This window comes from Rosa rugosa, chromosome 6, assembly GCF_958449725.1.
Source record: "Rosa rugosa chromosome 6, drRosRugo1.1, whole genome shotgun sequence".
Taxonomy (NCBI): domain Eukaryota; kingdom Viridiplantae; phylum Streptophyta; class Magnoliopsida; order Rosales; family Rosaceae; genus Rosa; species Rosa rugosa.
In genome coordinates, this window is record NC_084825.1 from 42,337,774 (window position 1) to 42,354,108 (window position 16,335).

Sequence of the window (16,335 nt, forward strand, 5' to 3'; positions counted from 1 at the left end):
TTGGCTATCTATGTAATGACACTGAATATTGTATGAGATTGTTTACTTTTATTTATTTCTTTGTTGCAATTTTCTGTTACACCATGCCCATTCATTCCCCTGAGACACTCATTCTTCTTTAGTCCAAAAAGTGAGTTTCGGTTGTTGAGTACACAGATGACAAAATTAACAAAAAGCTACATTGGGTGGAATCTGTACATCTTTCTATTCCGCACGGATCTCAGTCTGAAATTTTGAACTCAATCTCAACGTCTTCTTTGCTAAATTTCGGATATCTTCCCTACTGGATTCATTCGATATTCGTACAAGCTCTTTCAGCCCTCCACTGGATATGAAATCGTTTGCATTGTCCTCTGCATGAAACGAAAACAGCGAGATGACTGATTAGGGAAGGGATTTAAACCCAAACTAATCATAAGTAAGATTGAATTGTAGTTGTCCTGAATAATTTCAAATGTGCAATCCAAAACTAAAAAGCTCAAGCTCAGTGGGTGGGTGGATTACCATTTTGTGCTAAATGGCAGAGAGCAAGCTCAATATGGCGTTTTGTTGAAGACGAGGTAGTATTGGAGTTTCCAATCAACCAAGTAAGGGCACCATCTTCGATCAAAAGGGAGTGACCTTTTCTATGTCCTGCATATGTTAAGCCTTTTAGACATTCAAGACCCATGCAACACACTTCATGTCAACTAAAAGGCAACTTCTACCAACCTTGAATAGTTCCGCGAGATTCACACTTTGCAAAATTAGCCATTCCTCTAGCAACTTGCGCTATAACGTCACTACTCCCAGACCTTGCCATTTCCAAGAGCGCCTTAATGCCTCCATCTTCTTTCAGCATCATGTGTAATCTTTCTGAAGTAACAAACGTGGAATTTAAAAACACATAAAACAGGTTTATTAAAATATGGCATTTGGTATGGCTTAGTAAGGCTAGTTCTGAGTACACAACCACCCGAACTTGAAACCATATATTGAAGCTATTAGTAATATAGCAATCGGGTTCAAGCAAAGATGAAAGTTTATACTTGAAATTTACGGTACTGTTGTAACAAAGGACTCTAAATCATCTGAGGGTTACCATTTCCACATAAATTAGCAAGTGCTCCAGCAACCATTCTAAGAGTTTGTGGATCATTTGTCTTCGATGCTGTCCCTGCAAGTAGCTGAGCTCCACCTCTACTCATAATTAAACCTTGATTTACCTCTGATAAAGTTCGAACAGAAACAGAGAATAGATTAACCTTACTAAAATACCACAACATAACAGGATAAGCAACATTTTATAGTTATCAACAAATATGCAGTTACATAGTAGCAGCAAGTATTTAATTTCACTATATTCTTAAAATTTATTATCATCATCACAAGCATGCTAGTCAAAAAATATTTTTGGACCGCAATCTAGGTTAATAGAACGATGGAAAGCAGGGGAGAAGTATAATATCTTTACTGACTAAATGTGCCCAGAATCAGGATTACCATTCATTGCCAAATTGGCAATTGCTCCAGAAGCCACTCTAAGAATAGTTGTATTTTGTGAGGATTGCAACAGCATAAGCAAAGCATCTAGACCACCTTCCTCCATGATCTTTTCCTGATTCATATCTGAATATATAGGAAAACTGTAATTAGTGCAACCCTCATGATAACTGTCCCACAGAGAAGAATATAAGCACTGAAAATATTGCCTAGATCAAATATTGCAAGCAAGTGCAGGATCAAATCTAGTAGAAATTTAAAATATATCAACAGTTTCTAATCTTTGATGCCGAAAACATACAGAAAGAAAACCTGTTGTAGTATAGAATAGACCAAAAAAGAAATGGAAGTTCCCTTCTATGAAAAAAAGGTATTTGTTGGTGTGTTTCTGATCCTGCTTATCTAAACAGACCCAATATTTAATAAAAAAAACCAAATATCAAGATGACCTACATATTTTTCTAAAGAGATTATCTGCGAATAATTTAGTTTTCTTTTGACTTGGATCCGAGCAAAATACGGATCGCCAACAAGTTAACCCTTTCATATCTTGATAATTCCAGACTTAAGAATTTCAGTCATACAGATGAAAATGACACAAAAACAATATGCTATCCATAAGTGGCCAAAGGCTAATCTTTCTGGACCGTTTCTTAATAAACAACTCAAACATATCCCATGTTTTTTCATGAAGAGAACAGGGAAGGGTTATTATCCAATAGTGGTCCTTTTGTTTTGTACAGTCATGCTAATACCAGACAATTTCAGCAATTATAAAATAGCAATGCGCAAGGACAAGAAACACCATCTGAGAAGCAATACGTTATAGTACAAGATGTGGAGGGAAAGAGGCAAGGGTCAGATACAGCATCCATACAACTCCCTGGAAAGGGATTAAAAGTATGCATGCATACCCTTCTTCCACTATATGTCTTCAGTTACTGAACTCCCCAAAGGCACTAAACTGTAGTCAACAATCACATTGGCCCAGCTGAATCCTACCAAAGTATTTCTAACTCAATTCTCAAATATGTGATCTCTACATACTTTCTGTTACAGAAACTACAGGAAAATGTGTACCTTCAGCTGCAAGATTGGCTACCATCTTCACAGCATGGGTTTGGACATCTAAATCATCAGATGTCATCAGTTGTACAATCTTTTGAAGCCCAACTGTAGGTATAAAGAAAAGTAACTTGTCAACCGAAATATCTCAGCAACCAAAAATGGAAAAGATAAACAAAGTTCTGCAGTCCAGACTTTTTGACGGCTTTAGGCCTTTAGATATAAAAAAAACTTGCCTTCTTCACATATTTTTGCAATTGTAGCCCTCTGATTAGAAGGTGTCTCCCTCTGGCTAGATAGCAACTCCCTTGATGGATTTGAATTGTGTAAACCCATTGGAGTCCCCAAAGCAGAAGACCCTTTATATATATTTTCCTTCATATATGATTTCTTATCCTGGAAAGTTGTGAATTTAAGACTATATACAGTAACGATGAACACGATATTTGAAAATGCACAAACAACTTACCACAAAATCATCTTCTTTCTCTGGTACATCCTTCTTTAGCATGACCAGCTCATTCTCTATAGTTTTCTTCTTCTTCTCTTCCAATAGAAGTCTTTGCTTCACATCTTGAAGTTCTTCATCTAGTCTAGCCTGAATAGTCAACATTTAATGAATCACTTAGTATTTTTAACTTTAACTGAAAACTAAACTCTTACCATCTAGACAAAATAAATTATAAAAAAAAAAAATTCAATTTTGAGGAAAAGGAATTTAAACTACACTAACATCATATCATAAGTTAACCATACCTTCTCTTCTGATAGATCAGAATAGTCTGATTTCAAGGACTGAAATTCGTTTAGAGTTGATTCGTGCAGCTGCTTCATGTCTTGTAACTTCACTCTAAGTTCATCGCTCTCCTTCCCCTGATCAAAAAAAAAAAAAAAAAACATATATCAATATATTGGAAATTTTGACAACCAAATAACGGAGTCTAAATATAATCAACTTTTTCACAACATTTAGAGGATTATCAGCAGTAGCTAATCAGATGGCCGCTGTATAAAAACATTTCAAGTTCAGTTAAAGTATTAATACCAAGAATTACTTTAAAAACATATTCCTTGGTACTGAAAAAAGTTGCACAAAGGTAAATTCAATCAAGTCCTGAATGCACAGAAAACTTAAGGTGTATTTGGATGAAGGAAAATGAAAATTAGGAATTCATAATTTCTAAACATGAATTACCTCGTTTGGCATTCTAAACTTAGAAAATATGAATTTCTCTGTAGAAAAAAAATAAAGAAATTAATTGTCCGAATTCTTCACTTCAATTTCCATCAAAATAGGTATCAATTTCCTAGCAAAAGTTTCTTCTATTACTTTATTACTTTCCAAAACAAGGTTTTTTTTTTATCGTTTTTAATACTTTCTTACACATTCCAAATTCTGAACAGATACAACTAGACAATGAAAATTGCAATTAATGAGATTTTAATTGAGGGAGTTGTAAACAATAAAATTTGTAGGCATGCTTTAGTTGAAAAGGTGATATATACAATGAATTTTGACAATCTTATTACGTATGAGGGAAATTTGAGTATCCGAGGGAGATTGAATCTAAGTCCAGAAGGAGAGAGAAGAAAAAATCTATACGCCACCAAAAGCATATTGGACTGGTCAAAATCCATGGAATATTAAAATGGGCTCCTTCAGTAAGATTTGAGGATAAATTTAACCTTCATTGAACTTTGTTGATGACGTAGCTTCTTCGCCAAATTAACTTGTCCTTTTAAATCTTCAAAACGGGAATGCTCATCTTCCAATTGCTCCATTAGCTCGGCTATTTTCCTCTCATACATCTGAGTTGTGTCAGCAAGTGCTTTTTGATATGTAGAATGTTCCATCTCATGTCGCTACAAAAGCAAAAAAACATTATAGTTTGTGCTCAAGTTTCTATAACTTATGGTAAGATATAATGCTTTCATGGTTTGCAACAAAACAAACAGCAAAAAAGCTTGAAGATTGAAATAAAATGGATGAACATAAAATCATTTATTTGAACAAGTATGCATTAGAAGAAATCATATCTTAGTTTCTCCAAGAATGTTGCAGAAAAGTGTCAGCATTAAAAATGAAACACATGCCCTTTCCTGTGATAAATACTGAATATGTTACCTGAATAGTCTTCTGGCCATCAGTCAGAAGCTTCCTCATCGCATCTAACTGATCCTCTGTGCTTCCATAACGAGTATGCTCATCTTCTAGCTGCTTCATCAACTTTGCTATTTTCTCTTCATACATCTGAGTGGTATCAGCTAGTATTTTCTGATATGTAGAACTTTCAACCTGGTGTTGCTACTAACAGTCAGAAAAGAAACATTAATGTTCGGCTCATAAAGATTAAAATATTCGATACGAGATGATGAGAACAATATAATTAGATGTGCATGAGCTTGTGGCAAATTTCTGATCGCCATCATTCCCAAAATTAATTTTTTAGGATGTGTGCCAATTAGTGAGAAAATTTGCACTAGAATGGTAGCAATAAATAGATAATGACCAAAAAAATACAAGGGAAACAAGCATTCAATATTAAAAAAGGAAATACCTTGCCCTGTTCCAAACTCGATTCAAGCTGTGCCACCTTATCATGCATCATATCATGGTGTTCTTTCTGACTGTTCAATTCATATAAAAGATCTTTCATCTCCAACCCTAAACGAGTATTTTCCTTCTCCAAAAACTGCAAGCGTGAAAAGGTATCAGAAAAAAAAAAAAAAAAAAAAAAAAAAAAACTCTTAACTATTGATGTGTCAACCGACTCAAATTTGACTTGAATAGAATCACACAACCCTCATCTTAAGACCACTATCTCATCAACCAAACCACAAATGGTTTCTAGGATAGACAACTACCTCAGACCTTGTGATCAGATTTTCTTCGGCCTCAGCAAAAGAGTGTTGACACTCTGTCAGCTGTCTTTCCAATTCATATTTTTTACTGTCCCTCAACTTCAGTTGCCGTTCAAATTCTGCAGTGAGATTGTCTATTTGGTTCTCAAGCTTCCGACATTGACTTTCATAATCAAATTCTTCTTTAAGTTTTACTGTGTTTACTATTTTCATTGCCTGCAGAAAACAAGAAAGATTTAGTTGTAGTACCATCAATATCAATGAGCTAACAAACAGCATGGCATTAGCAGTTGGGAATGTTAAAAGAACAAAACCAAAACAGATACTTGACTGACATGGCAACTCAGTTCAGCCATATATGAATGTTAACATAAATTATCCTTAAATTTTAGCCTTTAATTTTCATCCCAGTTGCTTATCTCCTTGGTATAGTCTCTATAAAAAAGCCACCGCATTACATTCAAAACTGACTAGTTTAATGAATTAAATACCGCATTTCCCTTGATTCTCATCTTCTATATCCCTCTCATGTCTCTCTTATTTCCTTGAAAACTTCTACCTTGATGCTACACACACTGGGGCTTACTCCTCAATAAAGTGGTAATTGGTGTTCTTAAACCCAGACAAGACCAACTAATTGAGCAGGTCATCATCTACAATATTTATCAGGAGTTCAGGACAACAAAATGGCCTCGACTTGTTTGACCAGGCCACTGACTAAAGTGGAGGCACGGCTATTAAGTTCTAACATTTAAAACTCATCTAGGCCACAACATTCCACTCTGCATCAATTGGAAAGAAAATAGACCATCAACAAAATCTAAGAAGATAATGATGCATACTACTTGCCAACTCTTATTAATAACAAATATATACTCATTAGTCAATGCAAACTAGTTTCATCAAAATAAATGAACCCTCTTATCTGTATAATTATAGAGACTGGAGAGAGTGTGTATGTGCAGGTACAGTTTCCAATCTGGCTTACCCGTTGTCCAAACATTACTGTGCTACTGGTCTCTGCATAATGTCGTGCTGATGGTCCAATCGTTATTATAAGTGATGTCCTCGCTGTACCTGTTTGGTAGATTAAAAGAATGCAATTTCGGTAAGAAAACGATCTAAATAAAAAGAGCACCATATGGAATCAAATATAGTGTGTGTGTGTGTGTACACACCTACAGTGAGAAAATATGTTATCTATCACTGGTGTCTCATGAGCAAAGGAAAGTTCTTATGTATTTTGCATATGAAGTCTACTGGATGACCAAATGATACACCAAACCAATATCTAAACCCAAATACATATCAAATAACACCAAGGCTAAGTATTGCAACTTCTACAGCATACTTGGATATTCAAAATATGGAGAAGAATATAAATATATTGGGACAACCTCCAAATGAATCACGTAGCAACCTTGTAAGCTTGGAATCTCTGGTTGGGATATGTGGACTGTTTTCAGCCAATGCGTTTATACATTTCCCAAGGGAAGTCAGTGAAAGATTAATAAATTTAGCCTCCTCGAGTAAGTGGCCCTCACTGCCTGCAACATGAGAAATTAGACATGAGATGCAGGAATAATAATGCCATCAAACCAACATAGCACATCAAAATCTTAAAGACTGACAACTGCAGATTATATTAAAGGATAAATGTTATGATTGTTCCTAGATTTTAGTTAACATATAGCTAATGCTTCCAAAGACAAGATACTGAAGAACCCAAATCAGCAACATCTCAAGTTCAAGTACAAAGGATTATTACAAAGAGGGTAAAAAGAAAATGCCAATCATCTATAATTAATGAGAAATAAGTGGTGGACATGCAATCTTAAAGTATTAGTTCAGGTGTGCAATGTCAAGGACGCACCAGATTTATCAACTCTTTCGGATCCAGCAAGATCAACAATGAGCAACTTGCTTCTTCGAATTATAGGTAAGCCGTTTCTCGAGGCTTTCTCCTGAGAAATGATCTCATCTGTAGATTTGTCTTCCACAGATCTACGAATGAAAACCTGTAAACATACACAAATTAAAATAGAGGAATGAGTTCAGATCATCATTGTGCAAAATGTATAATATCTACAAATATGAAAGCAAACATTAATCAATAAGTTCGCCCACCATGAGAATGGCATGACTACGAGAAGATTCCGTGTTTAGATTTGTGTTAGCTGCATGCCGGTTTGCCTCACCAATTTGCAGAAGTTGTAAGAAATGATCAAGGTCTTTGATTCTTACTACTGAAGCACCAGGAAGTGACACCTCACCGGTCTTAGGGTCCTCGTGAATGGGAATATTAGTCTTTTCTGGTGCAAGTAAATCTTGTATAGATTCCATGTACAGCTGGAGCAAGAAAACAGGTCTGAATGAAAAGAGCAATCATCCAGCATAACAGAAACACGAATACACTTCAACTAATCTTCTGATAGTTTACATCTCCAGGTTTTCCATAACTTCCAAAAATTGTTATAAGACTTGCAATGTTTCTCTTTCATTCCATACTTTTAGCAGACTAGCATTGCGACTCAAGAAACAAACATTGTGAATTAAGGTTTAACATGGGGTAGTGAAAAAAACCACCCCCATGGTGGAATATGCAAGTATGCAACCACTGAACATTAAAGTCTACTATTGTGAGCAATGACACATTTGAACACCAAATAAGTTGAAATCAGAACAAAACAAGAAACGCAAACATAGACGTTAACATGGCTACAACATAGACTACCCCACCTGCAAGTATGAAACTTCCACAGTATCAGACTCTGGAGCGGTACTGAAAATAATGTCCTCCAAAGCTCTAACCATAATACCACGCTCCGATGCATCATCACAACCCAGCCTACCAAGTGTGTAAGTCTTCCCAGTACCAGTTTGACCGTAAGCCATGACTGTCCCATTATATCCGTTTAACACACTCTGCAAAATTAAAGCCAATGTACATAACTAAAACCTCCCGAGATCAACCAGAGATGCAATGAAAACAAAAAAAAGTTGAGAATTTACCTCAACTACAGGCTTTGCTACCACTTGGTAAACACGGTTTTGCGAGGCAGTCTCAGTAAAAATTTCATCAAATCTATAAGAGTCAGACATCCAATTGTTTTTCCTCAACTTTAACCGCTTCAACTAGAGTGAGACAAAAAAAACAAAAAGAATGCAACTTGTTAATTTGTTGCTAAAAATAAATGCTTCAATTTTGAAGAATCATAATTCACAAAAGCAGCTGGGAAATAGCAGAGTCGAATAATCACCTCTGGCTGGACCTCAACACTGTCGCCGTAATCCGAATCGGAAATTCGATCCTCATCATTTCTCGGCCGAACTCTAACAGCAACCCTCACTCTTCCAGCATCTGTATCAAACAAAAAAAAAAACAAAAAACTCAAAAACTCCAATTTTTTTTCAAAATCTTCACCAAAATTCAATGAAAACAAAACTAACAGATACAGACCTTGCTGAAACTCGGAATTGGAGGCCGGAATCCGAGAAGTAGGAGTGACGGAGCGCCGTGAAGTTGAAGAAGACGCCGGCTTAGAGCGAACGGACGACGTCGTTTGTCGAGCGGGATGGAGTTGCTGCCTCTCGGACCTTCCGACTCCGCCATTGTTCGCCGCGGCCGCTGCCGTTGTCGTTGACGAAGATCTCAACGACGAAGAAGCCATCAAATTTCTGAGCTCCGAGGACGAACGGTAAATCCGGATGCAGAGAATTTCAGGTGGAGAGAAAGAGTCTTGGGGGTTTATTAGGAGTCATGAAATGTGAAGAGAGAGAGAGAGAGAGAGAGAGAGAGAGAGAGGCCGGCACGATGGGAGAGAAAGAGAAGAGCTTTACTGGTTCCCGCGTTGTTGTGGGTTACATTTGAGGGAGACGGCCGTTATTATTAAAATTGAATATTGAATACCGTAAAGGGGATTTCAAAACACTTTCTTTTACCTTTCCAATGCCATTATTACCGTCTAATTAAATAATGTTATGTACATGAATTTAAAAGGTATTTTCTTATTATATCAAGTGAGATGCATAAATATTTTAGCGTGTGAAGTTTTTGGCTAGTGAGTCGGACTACTCGAACGTGACTTGTGTTGTTACATGTCCCGTGTGAGTCTTTGGTTGGATGGTTATGCCACGCAGCATGTTTTAATCACCCATCGCATCTAAAATAGACGTGATTTTTGAGATATTTTTGAGTCGTTTATTTGAACAGAGTGTGTTAATGTTAAAAATATTAATGTATCAAACGTGAGATTTTTCTCACTTTTTTCTTGTACTTTCTCACTTTTTTTATTATTTCTTCACTTTTTGCTTTTGTCTCGAGTGATTATGAAGATAAATGTGGAGTCAAGTCTCAATTGGAATCAATGGAATGAAAAGGAAGTATGATTATTTAATGATGTGATCACCATCAGCTAAATGTGGTAAAAAGAAAAAGTGTGGTCATGTAGTAAAGGACGATTAGTTGGGTTGTGAATCTATGTCTCCTTTGGTAGGGCCTGTGATGGATGCTTGAATTGTATAATAGAGTAGAGCTAGATGTGTCCTCCATGTCGGTTCCCCAAAATGAACGAAATGGGGAATTACTTGTTAAGACACTTTTCTGGCGAGGGAAGATTGCAAAAGCGACCCTCTAGGGTGGAGCACATGTTGTGTTTTTGGCCACTACAGTGAAAGAAATGAATGATGTTATAGTCACATTTCTATGTTTATTATACGGACTAGGATACATTATAATGTTCTCTAACCCTCTCTTGATATCGTGAGACTGGGGAGAAGGAGACACTAATCGCAATGCGTGTGAGGTCGATTCGTATTGGTTGTGGAGGTGTGGGAATAAATTCAGAAGTTTCAGCAAAAATTTAATTTCGAAAAATCAATACCTACCGTATAAGAAATTGAAGGAATTGTGTCCTAAAACAATCATTTTGATGTAATTATTATTGTAATTATTATTATTCAAAAGGGCAAGTTTATTGTTCATTGCTTATATTTAATATTTGATTGAACAATGTCTAAGGAATATGAGTTAAAGAGAAAGTAATCTAAAGAGTTAGATGTGTGAGACCTTTACTCTTTCACACTCTTATCCTAAAAGGTTCCTAGTCATAGGATTATCACTTGGACATTGATAATCCGGAAAGACTAGCACATACTATGTATGCTCAATATGGAGGATGATATGTCTCTTGTCATTTGTGTAGAGACACTAATACAAGTATGTCAAGTATGTGGGTGCTCTTAACTTAAAGAGTACACTGAACGCGATCATTAGAGTTCTTGTATGGAGTCTTACTTACATGTCAAACTTGAACTCTAAATTGCAATAATACAAATTAGTCCTTTGACCTGAGACACCATAGTTGTCTTATGAGTGAATGGATTATCTCTTGATGATGCAATAACATTGTGTCCCTTAATGAATATAATAGATGCATTCATTGGTATAATCAATTCGGTCATGGAGACATGTGAGTGTACAATAAGGAATCTCTATCCTTAAGTAAATAAGGTGTATGTTCAAAGATGTGATTCAATGAGTCTTTGGCCAAAGCATTGAATGAGATTAAAAAGGAGTTTTTAATCACATTCTAAGAATCACATAAGAATGAAAATCACATTAGGGGATTGACATATCAATTCCATACCCCGATGATGTGATTTAGAACATAGTGTTAGAGAAGGACCGTATTGTATTGTAATTCCAATTGAATAGGTTCTTTGTCATTCTACATTAACTAGGGTAGTCATGATATGTTGCAAGACGTCACTCATGACTTGTGAAGTCCCCGAGGATTAATAAACATTTATAATCCTAATAACAAGGGAGAATCAAAAATGGAGTTTTTGATTCGTAAACAAAATAGAATGGTTTCTATAAACTTCACTGCCTTGTTAATTAGAACCTAAGAGATCGCACACCATATAAGTGGATCCTTGAGATTGTATATGAAGAAGATTAAACAAGAGTTGGTTATGACCAAATAATTAATTAGATTTATTATTTGGACATAATTAGGTTTTTCGGGTAAAACCGAACCTATTGGGCCTAAACGATTGTCGGGCTTTTCGTGTGGACTTGGGCTTCACTAAATGAGATTTAAATGAAAGCCCAAGACACATTTTTAGTGCCTAATAACAAGTATGGACCAGCCAAAATATTGGCTTTATGAAAGTCAATATTTTCTTTTAGTAATTGGAGTTATTTCCTATTATATAAAAGTGAAAGCATGGACAAAGAGAATAAGTGTGTCTCCACACTATTATTTTCAGATGAGAGAGAGAGAAAGAGTTCTTTCTTGGTCCATTACAAAATTAAAGGAAAGAAGAACACTTGCATAATTTCTTCTTTTCTTTCATCTTTCTTCATCTCTTGATTCACTTGGTGAAGATCCTTAGAGGCCATATCCTTTTGTGGCTTTACTTGTTACATTAAAGAGAAGATTACAAGCACAAGAAGGAGTACAAGAAGGAGTTCTTAATCCAAGGTGCTTCAAGGTGGAGGAAACACACACAAGGAGAGATCAAGGAGAGGAACTTTGGTGGTTCACTTGGATCGGATTAAAATCACGCTCCAAGGGTGAGTAGAACATAAACTCCCTCTTTGTTCTTCCTTACTATGCATGCTATGTTTATATACATATCACAATAAGCCAAGATCATGGGTTAAAGGAATGGATTTTATGTTTAGTTAGTAGTTTAATGGTTAAACTAATTCCGCACTAATTAAAAAGTTTTGAAATTCATCCATTCCTTCAGAAATTAATGTCTAAATTATGGAATGAATAAAATTCTACATCCCCTAAGTCTTTAGGTCTCGTTTGGTTTGCGAAAAGCCGAAAAGAAAAGTAGTTCTCTTATCTTTACTATAGGATGATAAATCAAATTTCTCACGAACTTTCATTTATGATGTTTGGTAATATGAGGAAAATTATTAGGAAAGTTGTTAAAAAATTTGTTATTAGTGCGATAAAATAATAGAAAGTGAATAATAAATGTAAGGAAAGAAGAGGGAAAATGAATCCCTTTGGTTCACGGAATTGTGGGCTTGGGAAAGGAAATGTATTTATTTCCTATGTTTGGTATGCACAAGGAAATGAACAACTTTCCATAAGGAAAATATGGGAGAAAGTGAATCCTCTCATCCTCCAAATGATTTATTTTCCCTCCCACTTTCCCTTCATTAAATGTGCATTAATTATATGATAAAAATACATTTATATCCTTGTTAAAAATTGTTATTGATAATTTTATTTGAAAAGTTTATGATTTGTGTTTTAATATATGAGGATAGAAATGAAATTTTAGTATAATTTAGTTTCTTTGTTTTCCTTTCCAATGAGATTTCCTTTCTGCGAACCAAACGAGGTCATAGAAAGTTTCCCCATATCCTTGTTAGAGTATGAAAGGAAGCACATTCTCCATATTTTCCTTTCCTTTAAGAAAGTTTTTCATTTTCTTTTGCATCCCAAACACAAGAAATGATTGAGTTTTCTTTTCTAAGACTCTAATTCCGTAAATTAAACGAGACCTTAAAGTCTAGGATAAAGAATTACCGAGAATTGAGTGAAAACTAAGTCAGAGATAAGTCTTCGAGGTTATCTAAATAGCGAAAGAAATTACAATTGGATTAGGAACATACTGCGCCAGTACGCCACGGTTTCGATCCCTCCAATAGTCAATTCTAATAAAACAATACGACTGTAACTTATTTATATTTTTATTCTGTCTCTGTCTTGTCAATTTTGTTTTGTACAACTTTACAACCACAAGCTGCTGCCGCCCCAAGGCCAGTCTGTTCTGAAACGTCATTCTCCCTTAAACTAAGTGAAAAGCTGACCCCTTCAAATCCAATCCAATCTCTTTTTCTATTCCAGAACAACAGTCCCATCTCATTATTTTGCATCATGAACATGCATTGGTGGAACCCAATTTATTATAGCTTCTCAAACAAACAGTATCTCCTTCTGTTCTTCATCCCAGTTACCCATTTGATTAACAAAGGTTAATCCACATGAGCACCAATGTCATATGGTCATTGTAGAGTCGAATGAGTTGGATTTGTTTGGTTGTGTTTATTTGGCCGGCGATGTACTACATCACCTAGCTGGAATGAGACAATAAGTAGGTACCTTTTCTTATTCTTCTTTTCCAGTGCGAAGCGATAAAAAAATTAAAATCCAACTAGTTACAGGAATGATAGTTGCCTGCTAAGAGCTGAGAGCTTCCAATGTGGAAGTGATGAGTTGTTTCGTTTGATTTACAATGAAAGGTCTATGCATTTGCCTCAGTTTTGGATCGGTAAATGGCATATGAACGGCAAAACAAGCATTTTGTTACTATATCATTTGCAATATACACAGATAGAGATGCATCTGCAGCCCAGCAACTTTTAGACTTCAGAGGTTAATAACATCAGCTCAACACTTGCTACAAGTGTGACTCGTACTCAACCATCGGCCATGGATAAACTCCAACCCATAGCAAAGATTCCGACTAGCATACCCAAATACTGCCCCCACAAAGGGGGATGGGGACCCGATTCAACATCTCTGACCGATAAGCGACTGGGGAATTTTTTGACTGTGCCTCGAAGATGTATTAACTTAGGGCAGAGCTAAGATAAATGCTACCTTCCAGCAGTCGCAGCAACTTTCTTTGTTTTCCAACCCAAGGCAGAAAGATCACCTTGTCTTAATTCCATGTGTGTGCCAAGCCTGACAATAAGAATACAATTAGCAGAAAACTCAAAGGGTTGCGCAAGCATGAACTCCTTGTACAACTTAAAGCAGCATCAGATGTTATAATACCAACCAGACTGAAATAGTGCAGGACTGTCTACACATAATTTTTGAAAAATCCGTTATTTCACCCAGGTACTAAACATTTCCAATCAATGTGAATATAGATGATTACCCGAGGTTTGTTGGAAGTCTGAAACCACCTATGCGTACGCGTTTTAATGAGTGTATCTGGAACAAGAAGAAACAATAGTAAGCAACACAAGCAGAACCCAAAATGTCACCAGTATAATCTTAAAGTCCAAAATCTCATCGAAGGTCACATATACCACTATATCTTAAGTTTCTAGTGTGAATTAATAAAACCACAGAGATCTCTAAATCAGTAAATCATTACATATACAAACAACTGTAACTCTCTGGCAGTTTTGAACATAGCACAATGATGAAGTAAAACATTCTAAAAGAAAATGAAATAGATATCATCAAAGAAACACATATGTTTTTGACCCTAAACAGATTACAATCCTACTGCAACAGAGAAAAATATTTCTTGAATATTGATATAGATTCTCACACACAAGTCAAACTTTAGAGGATCATGAAACCTCCTTCATATTTCTTCATAAATTTCATCAAATTTGATTGATTGAGGCCAGAAATTAAAAGAAATGAACAAAACCAGAATTCATTTTTCAATGAACAAAACACTCCTATCAATAAATGAATCTAACCTCAAGTCCAGCTTTTTTAACAAGTTCTCGTACTTCGTGGTTCCTCCCTTCATGAACCTGCATGAATCCAGTTTGACAAAATGAAGGACATTACACAGTTGACATTGCATGCGTTTGTGAGTTCAGTATAACTACTTCTGTACATAATCCTGCAATTTTAATTTTCCCATAAGAGTTATAAGACTTCCAATCACATGTTTGAAAGGTTGATTTGTACAAGAGAATTACAGTCTACAACCAGATGATATGAGAAACAAAAGTCATATGAAAATGTATGTCAACTTTTTAGGTTATTACAACAGTGAGAGAGAGGGAGAGAGAGTCACTGAGTCAGTACCACAATACGCAAACGGGATCTTGACATTTCTGGCTGTTGTGGTAGTAACTCCACGGAATCTGGGGTACAATGGACACCATCAATGACCGTTCCCTCACTGATGGCTATCAGGTTTCGCTTACTAACAGAACCTTCTATTACGGCAATGTATCTACAGTTAGTGTGAAGGAATAAGTCATCAGGATTCATATTCCATGCAAATTACTAGTACACAAGAACGTATTAAAAAGGAAGAATAAACAGATGATAAGTACATTATAGCCTTCCAGATACATATGCCCAAAGTTTTTGAACCAACTCCCAATTTCTCACATGACTATAATACATCTGACGTAAACTCACACAGAAAAAAAAAGTACTAAGTGGACAACAGAAAGATGCGGACTTACTCCTTTGTTAAGTTTGCTGAAGGATGTGATATACTTTGAGCAAAATCTCCTGAAAACAGATAACATAAGATTTGACATTAGATATCTATCGATTCTACTCTATATCAACTCATTATAGACAATGTACACTACCATCATTGGTCACAACAATCAACCCAGTTGTGGCAACATCAAGACGGCCAACAGTAAATAGTCGTGGTCTAGGTGTTCCTGGGTTTCTCTTATCCTGAAAATACAAAACTACAAGTCAAATAACTGACAAAATGAATGCACATCAACACATGATTCTAAATCTAAAAGCCTAAAATCTATCCTTTAATTTCAAATTGCTTATATAGGCCGTATGCACCAGAACGCATGAGTGATGAAAAAGAACGCAATATGCATGAAATTGCAAGCCTCAACATACCCAACTCTTTAAGTAATCATCAAACAGACCCAAGACAGATTTATTCTCCCCAGCAGCGCAAATGTACCTATCATAATACAAATGCATCAATTCCAAAACTAAACTTTCCAAAGCAAATATTGATAGCCTTGCAAACAATAGCAGCAGTTCATACCCTTTCGGCTTGTTGAGGGCAAGATAAACCTTGGGAGGCAGTTTCTTCGGAAGCCGTCTCCCATTGACATAAATAATATCCCTCCCGGGATCAACTGGAGTCTACAGATAAACCACAAGTTACTGCTACAGTAAAACTATGTGTACTCTCTCAACTTATGCC

At 35.9% G+C, this 16,335-nt stretch overlaps 2 protein-coding genes across 3 annotated transcripts in view; both read right to left on the bottom strand.

The window, feature by feature from the left end:
• Positions 1-16: 16 nt before the first annotated feature.
• Positions 17-9,275, bottom strand: LOC133714510 (kinesin-like protein KIN-UC). 2 transcript variants are annotated; one of them, XM_062140629.1, is made up of 21 exons: positions 8,870-9,275; positions 8,670-8,770; positions 8,422-8,544; positions 8,149-8,334; positions 7,537-7,758; positions 7,283-7,427; positions 6,807-6,956; positions 6,398-6,486; positions 5,413-5,625; positions 5,106-5,240; positions 4,673-4,843; positions 4,234-4,410; positions 3,304-3,420; positions 3,017-3,145; positions 2,784-2,943; positions 2,563-2,655; positions 1,483-1,608; positions 1,082-1,207; positions 712-855; positions 505-633; positions 17-353 (listed from the first exon to the last, which is right to left on the bottom strand). In XM_062140629.1, exons 1-21 carry the CDS (start codon positions 9,078-9,080, stop codon positions 205-207), a joined length of 3,096 nt encoding a protein of 1,031 aa, XP_061996613.1. In that variant the 5' UTR covers positions 9,081-9,275; the 3' UTR covers positions 17-204. The 2 variants fall into 2 exon arrangements, with proteins under 2 accessions (XP_061996613.1, XP_061996612.1); XM_062140628.1 differs by having other exon boundaries at positions 4,673-4,852.
• A 4,249-nt stretch (positions 9,276-13,524) lies between these two features.
• The window catches only part of LOC133716805 (putative ribosomal large subunit pseudouridine synthase SVR1, chloroplastic), a 3,546-nt gene continuing 735 nt past the window's right edge, over positions 13,525-16,335 (bottom strand). Inside the window, exons 2-9 of the mRNA XM_062143461.1 lie at positions 16,174-16,274; positions 16,020-16,086; positions 15,743-15,836; positions 15,611-15,659; positions 15,222-15,372; positions 14,885-14,941; positions 14,326-14,381; positions 13,525-14,126 (exon numbers count right to left, since the gene is read on the bottom strand). Of these exons, the coding sequence (XP_061999445.1) occupies positions 14,039-14,126; positions 14,326-14,381; positions 14,885-14,941; positions 15,222-15,372; positions 15,611-15,659; positions 15,743-15,836; positions 16,020-16,086; positions 16,174-16,274 (663 nt within the window). The 3' untranslated portion in view covers positions 13,525-14,038. The remainder of the gene's footprint in view (positions 14,127-14,325; positions 14,382-14,884; positions 14,942-15,221; positions 15,373-15,610; positions 15,660-15,742; positions 15,837-16,019; positions 16,087-16,173; positions 16,275-16,335) is intronic.